We start from the raw sequence: 13,958 nt of genomic DNA on the forward strand, positions 1-13,958 counted from the left end.
CTGCGGTGACGTTGCTTTCACAACGTTTTCATGGCAGACTTTTTACGGGGTGGTTTGCCATTGCCTTCCCCAGTCATCTACATTTTCCCCCCAGCAAGCTGGGTACTCATTTTACCGACCTCAGAAGGATGGAAGGCTGAGTCAACCTGGAACTGTCTACCTGAAAACCCAGCTTCCACCGGGGATTGAACTCAGGTTGTGAGGAGAGTTTAGGACTGCAGTACTGCAGCTTTAACACTGCACCACGGGGCTCTATATGAACTGCTCTTTATATGAACACATTGAACAAAGTTGGAGTCCAGTAGCACTTTTAAGGCCAACAAAGTTTTATTCAGAGTATAAGCTTTTGTGTGCTAAAAGCACACTTCATCTGACAACAGTGTGCTTTTAGCACATGAAGGCTTACATTGTGAATAAAACTTTACTGGTCGTAAAAGGTGCTGTGGACTCCCAACTTTGTTCTATTGCTTCAGACCAACATGGCTGTCCACCTGGATCTATTAACACAATTGTAGGTCATTGTGATGGTCCAGAGAGAGAGAGAGAGGGAGAGATGTATAAGGACCAACCAAAATACTAATAGGTTGGGGGATTTTTTGTTCATTCTCATCCAATTTCCTTGTTCTTCATGGCTTTTGTACTTAGAGGTCCCATGATTCTCAGCATAGCCTTTTTGGAGGTCAAAAACATCCTCCCCTTTTTCCAGTGGAAGAGTTGCCAGAAGAGTTTTCATTGCTGGATAAAGGCCAATTTCACACCAAGTATTGGATGAGTTCCTTTTAAAAAATGGTGTTATTTTTGTGAGGCAAACCAAAACAGAAGATGAAAAAACCTTAAGAAGCAACTAAGTTGAGTACCTAAAAGTTGGGTGAGAGAAAAAAATATTTTGAGAAATAAATTAAAATATATGTATTTATTACAAAGTGCATTAAAACTATTCTTTAAAAATATTGGCGCAGCCCACCCTTGAAATGGTGGATATTCAAACTAAGAAGTCCTGAATCTTGTTGGGAAGTTGCAGATTTCTCCAGTGATGCCCCAACTTGTAACTTTCTAAGACTTGTTATGTCTACTCTACATCTAGCTAGAGTATGGCTAGAGGAGAGAAAAGAGGAATGCACTTATTCCACATTTCTTTTATTTCCATTTTGCTGATCTGGTGCTGGGTTAAAAGTGTAAATGTAGACTTTTCTCTTTTCAATAAATATTGTTACTTTTTGATTCTGGCGGTGTTCTCTGGACCACATAGTTCTCCAGCTGCTCGGACACACTATTCATTTGCTGGGGGGGGGCAGATTGGGAGGAAAGTAGTCAAGGAATCTGTTGCCATCCCTCTGGGGGGGGGGAGTCCCAAAGATGGAAGTTGTTCCCTGTATTAACCAGGTGGCAGGTAACAGGAAACAAAAGGAAGAGCCTCAGGTTGAGAATGGGGTCAGCAGTCTGTCTTTCCTGGCAGGAAGACCCCAAAAGAACGGTGGCAGCAATACCCTAAGTGGTAGGAAGCAGAATAGCTCCCTTCAGAAGTTGGCAACCCAACAGGAATAGGCAGAACAGGGTCCACAAGGAACAAAAGGCTGGTTCTGCCACAAGGACCAATAATTCAATGTATTTAGGTTGATAATTTCGAACCACATTAAAACAAGGACCAAATGTGTTTTGATCACCAAGGCCTTCCTCAGTGGTTAAATTTTTGTACATACATGCACACTATAACACATAAAAAGATGTTATTGCCAAGGGAGGTTGATTATAAGGCATTGCATTTATCCTGTGTGGCAAAAAAATTGGATTGTGTGAGGGCTATCTGAAATTTTAAAACACACACATCCAAGAATGAAAGGTTTTTGAGGAAGTATTTCAAGGTGTCCAGGTTCTTCCTGAAGGTTTAGACTTTGTAGCTTTATAATGGTAACAGTAAAAAAAGCTGGAGTGCTTTTTAACCATGGTGGACAGTAAGAAAGTGCCCACACGATAAGAGGGTTTTTTTTCCCTTTAGATAAACTGAGTCTTGCAGTTATATCAAAGGGGGTATTTTTGTATTTGTGTGTGTGTATATTTGGAAGTCATGGCGACCTCTGACCCCTACTGGGGGCCTGGAGGACATTCAGAGAGGTGGCTGAATAAAGTCTGCCCCTGCCTCCCAACTGCTGGTATTCCAAGGAGGCCTCCCATCCAAGTACTTGCCAGAGTGGGCCCTGCTTAGCTTCCGAGATCCGATGAGATCAGGCTATCCAGTTCAGGGCAAACAGGAAAAGTTTTTTTTCTTAGGCTGTAAAAGAACGACAGTGTCAGACTTCATATCTGAGTAGGGATCCTTTAAAACCCAGCAACATTTTCACAGCATATGTTTATTTTAAGCAGACACACTGTTCCCATACAGCTGTGGCTTGGGTATTGAGCCAGTTCTGGCTAGAGACCAGGAACAATTGGGAGATGGCATCATCATAATTACTTTATATAATTGACTAGTAGACATTTACTGCATGAGCTAAAAGCTTTCTAATTTTTTCACACTCTTTTTCTCTCTTCCACCCCACCCCCCCAGTGCAACACCAAAGCATGGAGTCTCTCCCAGAAGAATTTCACTGTTGTGGCCTCAAATCTGAGTGATGAAGAGAGTGAGTTCTACGATTATGAAGGGCGCCGCTGCAAGATGTGCCCTGCAGGTACCATGTTCCCCAGATCTCTCTGACTTTTGTTTAGGTCTCCAGGGACTTTGGCTTGTATCCATTTGAAAATGTCCACATACATCAGGGTCCTTGTAGAAGAATGATTAAAAACCCATATGCTGGCCCATTGACCAACATTTTACATGGTGTGTTCTGAGCCACCTTTCTGCTTATGCAGATGTGGTACTTGGAATCCTTTGCTATATTTTTGCTGATTGTGTTTCTGAAAATGTGAGGTGCGTGTGCATATGAACTGAACTTGACACTTGGAACTATTAGTGTTTTTATTGACCATTTGTGAGCTAAATAAAGAGTAGGTCTTGTGCAAGCAGAAAAACACAACTTCTAGTTGCGTAACACTTGTTGGGTGACCTTAGGCTCCTCACTTTTTCTCAGTTTAAGCTTCCCACAGGGTTGTTGGGAGGATATGTTGTGGGGAGGCCATATGTGCTACCTTGACTTCTTTGGAAGAGGGGCAGGAGATGTAAGAGTTAAGCAGAACATGGCAGTAGCTAGATGTATGTCACTGTATTCCCTTGACATTCTGCCCAATGAGGGTTGGAGCCAGGTTATCTGGCGCTTCATAGAAGAATCAGTCAACCCAAGACATTTTGCTGTTTGAGGTAGAACAGCCCAAGCTCTTCTTTCCCAATAGCTTACCAAAAACTCCCCTGTTCTACCTCCAAATCTGCCACCTGACAGTAATTACCACATGCCAAGAAAACCTTGAACTTGGGGGAAGCAATAAGATGAAAGTCACTGAAAAATCCATACTCCTTCAATCAGTATTTTATTATTTCCAATATGGTTGCTTTCTTGCAGGTTCTTATGTTTTTCAACATTGTGAGACTACAGATACTGAATCCAGTTGCAAACCGTGTTCCAGTGATTCATTCACCATGCACTTGAATCGATTCCATGCATGTGTCCCCTGCAAAATCTGCAGACCTTTAGGTAGGTATTTAGCATGGGAAGAAATGGAAAGGGAGGTCTTCATCTTTTAGGGGCAGTCTTGGATTGTGCTCAAAATCAGCCAATAGCTGTAGTGATTGGAACAAGCTGCCCTTCAGAGAGGAAGGGCTCTGCTCATTTGGGAGTGGGGCCATGGCTCAGTGGTAGAGCATCTATTTTCATGCAAAAGGGCTCAGGTTCAGTCCCCAGTATCCCAATTAAAAGGCTCCGGTACTAGGGGATGTGAAAGACCTTAACCTGGGACCCTGGTGAGTTGCTGCCAGTTGAAGTAGACGGTACAGACCTTGGTAAGTCAATGTCTTCACTCAGAATAAAGCAGCTTCACATATTTCAGTGACTGAACATAATTGAAAACTTGCAGAGAAAGGTGCTTAGGACTTTTAGGTTTGCTCTACTCACAACAGTGTAGATGCTAAATGTTATTAACATTATAGATTCAGAGAAGCCGGATTCTCCATTCTGTATTTATGCCAGTTGATTTATATTGCGTAATTCTATTCTGTTTTTGCTAATAATAGGCAAGGCAGGCACCCCAGCAAGAAAACCTCTCCTCCCAACCACTCTTTTGACTTTCAGAAATATGTCAAGTATTGGAGCTTTCGAAATCAGCTGCACAGGCATAAGGACTAGAAACTTGCTTTCTTTTTAAACTGAATGCTAAGATTCACAGGATGTGGAGTTCTTTGTACTGCCTTTTTTTTTGCTGCCAAATTGCCATACATGCGCGGCCGAGGTTATACAAAAGCCACATTAAGCATATTCTATTGATTCATTGGGAACTGAATAAGTGAAACTGTGTGCAAACTCGAGTGCGTTTTCTCTTCCAGATCAAGTGACATTAAAGTCATGCTCCACAACTAGCAATGCTGAATGTGCCTGCAACAAGGGCACCTTCTGTCTCCCTGACCAGCCATGTGAAACGTGCCATAAGTGCAAGCCCAGGTCAGTGCAAAATGATGCTTTTTAGAAACACAAATTTGATATTCTCTGTTCCCAAATAAAAAGGTTAGAAAGAATTTACAGTGTCCAGAATCCTTTCAATCTGACTAAAATAGAGATTGGGGGAAGAATTGAGAGGCTTTATTGTACACTAGAGAAAGTAACAAATGTACATCTGTAGGCAATTACAGATTAGGCTGAGAGGTACCACTTACCCCCATCCAGATGCTCTTTAACAACTATGCCCTTGGCATAGACTAACCAGCATTTTGCAGATCTTTATATGCAAATATGAGGCCTCTTCTAAAATACAAAAGGAAAACATTCTTGAGATATCCTGAGAGCTCTCTGCTCTTTTTCTACCATAGCCTCACATTCCATGATTCATGGCAGTTGTTTACAAAGCTTCCTTGGGCAAGGTGAACAGTACTAACTGCAACATATATGAATTGAACTACATGTTCAGGAATGATCTGTGTACTCCAATCCTAGGACATGCTACTTCAGGCATGGGTTACATTCTTGAATCCCCCAGCTTCTTGTTTTTATTATTTTAAAGAAACAAGAGCTAGTACTTAAAGGAGAGTTAGGCCAGAGGTCTTCCTTCTCAGCATCAGAACATGGGGCTTTGTACATGAGAGGATATAATTAGAAGATGTGTTTTCTTCCATCTACACTGGAAATGGTACAGTCTCAGGACAGCTATCTTGTGTTCAGAAAGGAAGGCAGATAAGAGATGAGTCTAAACCTACAGGGAGCATCCTAATGGCATCTGGAACTTGGGTGCCTTATTTCCAGATGATCAGTTGCCAAAGAGTGAATTATTCCTCTGGTTGATACGATATGACTTAGTTCCTTTACACCACCATAATGTTGGTTATCTGGCTACCTAAGAGGGCTACACCACATTCTTTATTCTGAATGTTTCACACCTGAGGGGTCTCTTCTTGGGGATGCATCTAGAATTTGAATTTCTTGTAGTCCAGTTGGAGATAGTCATTTTCCCCCTTGTCATTTAGGTGTCCTGACGGGGAGCAGATGGTACAGCCTTGCACCTCACAAAGTGATATTCAGTGTATGCCAGTCCCAACAAGCTCGCCAACGCCTTCATCAGAACAGAACAGTAGGTGTTTGTGTGTGTGTGTGCGCGCGCGTGTGTACACGCATCTAGTGGGTGGGAGAGGCAGTGTGCCTTCCAACACTGTGCCAAAAGTAGCCCAATTTTGCTATTGTGAGCTGGGATGGGGAAGGCAATGGCAAATGACCCCGTAAATAGTTGCCAAGAAAACATCATGATGTGATGTCACTCCATGAGTCGATAACAACATGGTGCTTGCACAGGGGACTACCTTTACCTTTTTTACAGAATCCAAATGACAACTTCATTATTGTCTTACCCAACTATATTTTATCTTTCTTTGGAGATTCCAAAAAACATACTGTACTTTGGGCACTTCTTGGTATCGTTGCTGTTTGCATCATCGTTTTTATGGTTAAGTGCAGAAGGAAGCTCCGGTGCTGTTTTAGAGGTAAGAATGGTATTTCAGCCTTAAATATCGGGGACACGAATCCTAACTTTTTCAGTTGTCAGTGGCCAGGGTATAGTTGTAATACTAGGGTTGCCTGTGGGTGTGCTATGTTAGAAGAAACTAAAAATGTGTGCCCAAGCTACTGAATTTCTGCCACTGTGTAGACAATCCTCACAGAAATTAATATGGTCTTCAGTAGCTGTAGGAAGGGAGCTTCCATCTCTCTTACCCATCTACTGACTAGCAACTTCAGAAGAAACTATGCATGATTATAAAATTCTGGTTGCAGCATTCTGCTCTTTGTGGCAGAAATTCAGTAGTTTGGGCACACATTTTTAGTTTAGTATATCAGTGCCCCAGCACCCATATCAGCTCTTTGCTCTCCGAGTACGTCAAGATGCTGGTCCTAATCTACAAATTATGTAGCTTCACTATATTTTAGTTTCTATCTTCTCCTCCTATCCCATTAGCTCTTGAAATACAAAGGCTGTCATAATACATCATCAAGAATGGAGGAATGGTTTTCTTGGTAGCTGCTAACTCATCATGAGGGGTATCCCTACCACAGGATCTAGTTCTAAGTGCATTCAGAAGCACTGTAAGGCCTACCTGTTTGGACTGGCCTTTGGGAACTCAGGGTGACAATTAGTAAGTAATGTGTAGGGGGAATTAATAAATTTGAGTAAAATCTGTTTCTGTGTTGGTAGTTTTTAGGAGGTTTTTTGCTTACCTGTCATGAATTTCTGGCGTAGGATGAAACAATAAATGTCTAAAAGTTGATAAATGTCTATTAAATCAAATAAAAGCACAAGAATTCAAAAGTCAAAAATTCTAGCCCATTAGGTTAGCTCACCAGTTAACTTAACTTAACCAGTTAAGATATTTATTTATTTATCTATCTATCTATCGATTGATTGATTGATGAACTGGATGTTATCTTAAATGCTAAACAAGATGTTCTACATTATGATACATATACCATAGTACTTTATGCATAGTAAAAAAAAATTATATGTGGAATCAATCTGCATGATACTACTTCACCCAACAAAGTTCTGTATAACTGGGAATTTTTAAAATACACTTATCATATGTTAAAAAAAACCAGAATTCCATTTGCTGGAGTAGACTGGAATCTTTTGTATCAGGAGAAGGGAGCTTTGACTCTGAAAAGCTTATATGCCCAAAGTCTTGTTGGCCTTTAAGGTGCTGCTAGACTCAAACCTACTTTATCCAGCCTACTGATTCCAGCAGCCAGATGTTTTTGGAAAGCTTGTGAGCAGTGGGTTGGATCTAATGAAGGCAATTTTCATCAGCTCTCCATTCATTCTGCTCTTGGATATGTTCAGAGCTCTGTTTGGGGCTGTGGCAGGGTGAGAGAGGTGAGAAATCCCCATTCTGCTGACAGAAACCCCTTCTATCAGCAGAAACAGCAGCTGGATCCAACACTAGCACATAAAGGTGAGTGCCAACATCTTATGTTCAGTTTTACATGACTGAACAGTGATGGCCAAATCTAACCTTTTATTGATAGGTTTATACATTTGTGTAATCCTCTCTTTAAAATTATTTAAGCTAATGGCATTGGCATATTTAATTGCATCTGCAAAAGGTCAGCAATTTCATACAGAACTTGTAGCAATTTGTACAAAAGGATGAGTGTAGTGTCTCGCCTGTCTGTTGGTGGTTAGTGCAGGAAGCCAAAGCCCACTGATAATTTGATGTAGCTTATCTGACACAAGGGGTTTAGCAGGTATGGCCTTCTCATTGCTGTTACCTTAATGAGTGTGGAGTTACAGGCATTCTGACCTTGGAGGAGGAAGGTCCTCCCCATCAGAAACTTGAGAATACTGGGCTTGATCATGATGGATGGGCAAGAGGCAACCTCTGTTCTTGTCTTGTTGACTAAAATGGTTTCCCAAGCCCTGATCTGGGCATTTCAGGTTGACATTTACTAATGGCATTCTACCCTCTCTTGCAGACCACACAAGAACTAAAGCAAACTCAATCCACTCAAAGGTGAGTAAATGTGATGTGCTTCCATTTCTTCAGAAGGTAGAAATTAACTGGTTCTTCTCAGCCTGGTTCTTCTCCCACATTTTCCCTCCTTCCTTCCCCTTCACAGCCCCTGCAACTTCTCCCTGTTTCCCTGGTTCTTTTCTTCTCGCCTACCCTTCTCCACTTCTCTCCCCTCCAATTCACCTAGCCTTTCTTCCCTTCCATTTTGCTGCATTTTCATCTTTTCTGTCCATCTAGATTCCTTCCCTTACCCATCCTTCTTGTCTTTGCTACCAAGGCTTTATTTCTTTTGAAGATCTTTCAAACACACGACCATCGGGGGAGTTTATAATTAACAGATTAAATGTGATAGTTACACGCAAAAACAAACTTGCAGCAGCCCCTTAGCAGAAGGTGAGGTGGTAGTTGTCATTGCAATCCTTGGATAACTGATAGAGTATCTTTTCTGCTGGGGTGGGTGGCCATTGTCCAGCAGGAGTGTTGCCACTCCTAACAACTGCTTGGTTTTGTGTTTCAGTTGTCCCCCTCCCATCTCTATGTGGGCAACTACTAACTTTTTTGTGTGGGGGGGGCTAATGCATGTTCTGTACTTATTGCAAGACTCTCCTGTGGCTGCAGACAAAATGCACTCATGGACAACTGGAGAGTGAAGACAATGAAAGGAATACACAAGTAGACCTGGCATCCCGAAGTCATCCTGGCCCCAGCGCAACTGGGCAGCCTGATGAAACAATCCCTTTGCAAGAGAAGGTAACTGGAGGCTTGCTTTGAATACACAGTGATTGAGTCTTAAAATAAAGACAAAAATCAAACTTGCATGTCTAGGATGAGTCTGGGGCTTCTTAGAACAAAGGATGGTGGTGCTGATGTCGCTAATTAAATTGCAAATAGCCAGATGGATACCAATTATTCATTTTAAACTCTCTTGTTCAGTTGCCATCTAGAATTAGTTTCTTTGCAGAGTTAGATAGCAACAATGCCTACAGTGTGACATAGCTCATCCAGCATATCTCCCCACTCATACTGTTCCATGAGTATCTTACTAAGCTGTTTGGTTTGCCTATTTTCTGACTTGTTACAGAACTACCTAATACCCATAGAAAAGGAGAGGAGGAAGCTGGTTCCTGCAAATGGGAAGGACTCAGAAAATGGTAAGTGTTCTTCTGATCTTGCACCTCAGTTTGAACCCACTGGCCGACATTTTCCTGCAAGCGTGTTAACGCTAGTTAAATTTTTCCTTAATACTCAAAGACTTGAGCTGAAGTCACTGAGAATCTAACTTGGGCCTATTTCTAGGGTTGCCAGGCAAAATTTGCTACCTTCAGCTTTGAAAGAGTTGGTTCCCATAACAGGAACCATATAGGAAGCCTTGGGTTAGTATGTGTGGTTGGAGGCAGTCCTTCCTTCAGGTGGCTAATATTTTTGCTCCTGCACTTTATAGCAGCTGAAGCTTCTGGACCACATGGTGTCCACTACAGCAGTTCAGTTTGGATGTTACCAGAATATGCATGCCAGTGGCCAGTGGATGAAATGAGAGCTCTTTGAGGCAGGGGATTTCAGAGATCTTTCATGACCAAGCCAAGGATTTACTGGTGGATTGTGGTCTGTCTTCAGCCCATCCTGCCCCTCAACACCAGTCGCTGGGAATTGTGTTCAGACTTTGCCTTCAGAGTTTTTGTACCTAGAAACTTAAGGTTTAGGAATTTTTGTTAAAATAGCCACAAAATGTTACATTCTGTACCCAATACCGCATTATTTACCTCTTCTCCCCCTCCCAAAGCTTTGACTCTTGCAGAATTGTGCATTCATTATGCATTTTGTCTACTCTTCTTCTAGCTCTGCGCCAGTCTTTTTTACATTTTGTGGAAGAGGTGCCCCTCAACAAGTGGCGTTCCTACATGATAGTCCTTGGTTTGACAGACAATGAGATTGAAATTGCTAAAGTGGATGCCAGAGACAGTGTCAGAGACCAGCACATTCTGATGCTTCAGACATGGCAGGAGAAAAATGGGAAGAAGGCATCTTTAGACATGTTGCTGGAGACGCTCTGTGACCCAACTATGAGTCTCGAGGGGGTTGAGCTAAAAATAAGAAAAGCCCTGATCTCTGCACATCTGTATGTCTATGAAGAGTGAATCCTAAAGACAGTGATATCTCTTTACATACCTGGCCTGAAAAAAAAAAAAGCCTTGGGTTTCTTCAGGAGAGTGTCAACTTATTATCTCTTAAAGCCTTGCAAAATTTGCTGCTGTTTATTGATGCCAGGACATTTTTTTGGGAATATAGACTGTTGATAAGTCCTACCAAGGCCAAAAAACTGATCTGCTGATCAAGCATTTTTCCAGGAATTATAAGGGATAGAGAATGCATTTTGGTAGTTTATACTGACTGACTGTTGCCAACTCAGGGATCCAGATTCTTGCCACTGAAGATTACTCTGGTGTAGAATACATTAAACCAGCTATTTGCACTCTTAAAAATCCTGCCACTCTGAGCCTTTCCAGTGTAAAATGGTACCCATTTTCCTTCATTTTATAGAATGATTTTGTTTGTGGTACCTAAAAACTAAGACTTACCTCTTATACTTGCTGTGAACAAAGGATCTTTGGGCATGCTGAAGTTCCTCTAATTAGATACTTGATTCCTTTAGTTTTGTACCAAAGTTGTCTTTGGAGTGGGAACTTTGAATGCTAGTGCTTAAGGATCCTGCTGCTGTCAGGTATGAGAGCAATTTCAAATAATGACTTCAAAAAGCTGGACTGGCATTTGCTTTTCTTTTGCCAGTGATGTTAGTACATATACAACATGCATGAGAAGATTCTGTAATACAAATCAAACAGACTGTTAAGTCATATTTGTAAATCATGGATTGGCCAAGGAGCCCTTCCTGCTGCTTTTTTTTTTTTAAAGCAACACTTAAATTTTCACATATCTCCTGGTTTCTGTGATTGCAACAGCAGTTGCCCATGCCCTTTTGATAATCTTTTTCCTGCTATAATTTTTAATAACTTGACTGAGTGAAAGCTGAAATTCTCAGGAAATGCAGTTCCGTAGTTGAAACAACATTTTGCATGTTCCTGCAATCCCAAGGAATAACATTTCTTCAGCTTTTTCTCCTTATGCACTTTGGAAGTATATATCTCTTTTTGGCATAGCTTAGAGATCAAAAGAGATTTTCCTGCCTCTTGATGCCATTCATTGATTGGATAAAGTTTTTGAGCTTTGTGCCAAGAAATATGAAGATCATAGGAGTTTTGTAAATGATCTGATATGGCATGTAGCAGCTTTTTAAAAACATTTGATTTATTGTATGTCTGTATATATGTGTATATATATTTATTTTGGTGCATTTTCTAGTTTTGTATTTCCCCACCCCCCTTTTGTACTCATAGTATTTGAATAAGCTTGAAGACTGCAGTCGTAAAGATGGAGTGAGCCCTATCAGGTTTGCTCCCAAAGAAATTAGGTCTTTTATTAGCTGCTTGTTACTTCTCTTCTGCAGTCTTCTATTTCTGAACCTTCATTTCTGCTTCTGCCCAGTTCTCAGGAGTGGATAGAGAGCAAATGTGGTGGAGTGGATTGAGCTGCATCTGGGTTCAAATTTCTTCACAGCTCTGAAAAACACTAAGTGGTATTTTGATAGGAGTCTGCTTTCTCTGGGCTGTTTTTAAGATGTACCAGGGGACCCCTACATAGGCAACCCTGAGTTCCTTGGAAGAAGGGCAGATCAGACCAGCATTGTATTTTTTGTAGGCCAGTAGCTGAAACCAGCAGTATTCTGTGCAACTATGCTAGTGCATTTCTCTCCATCAGTGTCTTTTGTCTTACTGATTCTGCTATCCCCCTGTAGGCGTGTGCATATTTTTAAAGCAGTATTTTTCTTCTCAAGTCTATTGGACCCAAACAAATTTGGCATTTCTGAAAAATCCTGGATCCCAGTACTGGTATGCTATTCAGATCCAGGATTTTTTGGAAATCCCAAAAAAGAAGAAAAATACTGGAGTTTTTTAAAAGTCAGCCTGACCCTGGGGTTGGCTTGGCTTCTCCTCCAATCCAGTTTAAACTGGGCTGCAGAAGCAGACAGCCCTAGGGATCAGTCTGACGTGGGGAGATCGTTCACCATGACAGTCAGATCTTGGCTTGGACAGCTTTTCCTGCAGCCCAGTTTAAACCATGCTACAAGAGAAGCCAGCTGCAAGGTCTGCTGTCCAAGGGGAGGTCTTTTCCCATGGCATTGGGGAGGGACGGTGGCTCAGTGGTAGAGCATCTGCTTGGTAAGCAGAAGGTCCCAGGTTCAATCCCCAGCATCTCCCAAAAAAAAGGGGTCCAGGCAAATAGGTGTGAAAAACCTCAGCTTGAGACCCCAGAGAGCCGCTGCCAGTCTGAGTAGACAGTACTGACTTTGATGGACCAAGGGTCTGATTCAGTATAAGGCAGCTTCATATGTTCACACAGATCCTGGCTGGGACAGCTTCTCTTGCAGTCTGGTTGAAGCCGGGAAGTCAGCCTCAGGATCTGCATGGCATTGGAAGATCACTCCCCATGGCAGGCAGGTCCTGGCCTGGACAGCTGCTCCTGTGGCCCTGTTTAAACTGCACTGCAGGAGAAGCCAGCCCAAGAATCTGCTGTGCCGTTACTAGCAGATCGCTCCCTGTGGCACAGCAGATCTTGGGGCTGGCTTCTCTTGCAGCCCAGTTTAAACTCGGCTGCACAAGATGCCAGCCCAAAGCTGAGCTGGTGGGAACAGTTTGCCTCCCCTCAGCACAGCTGATCCTCGGGCTGTCTTCTGCAGTCCTGTTAAACTTTAAAGGGACTACAGTAGAAGCCCAACAAACAGTGGAGAGGCTGGTTGGCTACTGTCTTAACCTATTTTCAGATCTACCAGTAATTCCTGAATATATCTTGGATTTTTTCAGGATTTCCCCCCAATTTTTCTGAGAAAACCCAGATACGATTGGGAAGCCAAAATATACTGGAAAACACTGATAAGGTATATTTTTGGTTTGGGTAGATCCAAACACGCATCCCTAATCCCCTGCATGAGATGCTCAGGGCCCTGCAGGATAGACCAAAGAGAATACACTCTGCATGGTTAATTGAACAAATTTTGCTGCCACCGTGCAGGACTAGCAGATGGTTTAAATGGCTTTGTGGTGGTCTAGAGATCATTAAGCTCTTCCCAAAGAGATCTTATTTTTGTGTGTTTGTGGAGACCTTACAGGACCAACAACATGACCATTTGACTAGAGAAACTAGCAGGGTTGCAGTTTACCCAGAACTCCAGATCAGAGAGCTGTCAGCAATGGGGGTAGATGTTTATAACACACACACCCCACACACATAGTTTAGGGGTTCAGCATGAGAAACTTGCCCACTGAGAAACTAAACCAAAGGTGTCAAACTTATTTGTTACGAGGGCCAGATCTGACATAAATGTCACTTTGTTGGGCTCGGCCACACGTGCCATAAAATATAACACAAAGTACTGGAGATACAAACTTTATAAAGGTGATTTCAGTTGCCGAATGGCAAAAGCAGGTGAATGTCAGTAGCAAGCTTGATTGGATTAGGTGTGATATGCAGGGGAGTGGGCGTGGAGATACTAGCATTGGTGATGAGATAGGAAACCTCGATCTCAGTTCTATCTAGGAGGATTCAGTCCAGGGGAATGCAAAGAATATATGAACATAAGTCTTAAATTAGAAACCACAATACTCAGTTGCTGGCTGAAGAGTAGCAGTAGTGCTGCCAAGCCCCTGGCCTGGGCAGGGCTTCCCCCGCCCAGGAGGTTCCCAACCTGCCGGCCCACATTGGGCAGGCAGGGGGAATC

The 13,958-nt window shown here is 42.3% G+C and overlaps 2 protein-coding genes across 2 annotated transcripts; both read left to right on the forward strand.

The window, feature by feature from the left end:
* The first annotated feature begins 1,356 nt into the window (after nucleotides 1-1,356).
* On the forward strand, nucleotides 1,357-8,681 carry LOC132579984 (tumor necrosis factor receptor superfamily member 26-like). Its single transcript, XM_060250593.1, has 7 exons — nucleotides 1,357-1,431; nucleotides 2,546-2,666; nucleotides 3,492-3,623; nucleotides 4,469-4,583; nucleotides 5,600-5,703; nucleotides 8,091-8,128; nucleotides 8,646-8,681. The coding sequence occupies exons 1-7, from the start codon at nucleotides 1,357-1,359 to the stop codon at nucleotides 8,679-8,681; spliced, it is 621 nt and encodes a 206-aa protein (XP_060106576.1).
* Nucleotides 8,682-8,687: 6 nt separating this feature from the next.
* Nucleotides 8,688-10,263, forward strand: TNFRSF10B (TNF receptor superfamily member 10b). Its single transcript, XM_060250594.1, has 3 exons — nucleotides 8,688-8,878; nucleotides 9,210-9,279; nucleotides 9,965-10,263. The coding sequence occupies exons 1-3, from the start codon at nucleotides 8,708-8,710 to the stop codon at nucleotides 10,261-10,263; spliced, it is 540 nt and encodes a 179-aa protein (XP_060106577.1). The 5' UTR covers nucleotides 8,688-8,707.
* The last annotated feature ends 3,695 nt before the right edge of the window (nucleotides 10,264-13,958 follow it).

This window comes from Heteronotia binoei, chromosome 12 (assembly GCF_032191835.1).
Source record: "Heteronotia binoei isolate CCM8104 ecotype False Entrance Well chromosome 12, APGP_CSIRO_Hbin_v1, whole genome shotgun sequence".
Taxonomy (NCBI): Eukaryota; Metazoa; Chordata; class Lepidosauria; order Squamata; family Gekkonidae; genus Heteronotia; species Heteronotia binoei.

Coding starts and splice junctions, on each gene's coding strand:
- LOC132579984 (XM_060250593.1), top strand. CDS start 1,357: ATGGAAGTTGTTCCCTGTATTAACCAGGTGGCAGGTAACAGGAAACAA. Junction 1,432..2,545: donor AGCCTCAGGTTGAGAATGGG/GTCAGCAGTCTG, acceptor CCACCCCCCCAG/TGCAACACCAAAGCATGGAG. Junction 3,624..4,468: donor CAAAATCTGCAGACCTTTAG/GTAGGTATTTAG, acceptor TTTCTCTTCCAG/ATCAAGTGACATTAAAGTCA.
- TNFRSF10B (XM_060250594.1), top strand. CDS start 8,708: ATGTTCTGTACTTATTGCAAGACTCTCCTGTGGCTGCAGACAAAATGC. Junction 8,879..9,209: donor CAATCCCTTTGCAAGAGAAG/GTAACTGGAGGC, acceptor GACTTGTTACAG/AACTACCTAATACCCATAGA. Junction 9,280..9,964: donor TGGGAAGGACTCAGAAAATG/GTAAGTGTTCTT, acceptor CTCTTCTTCTAG/CTCTGCGCCAGTCTTTTTTA.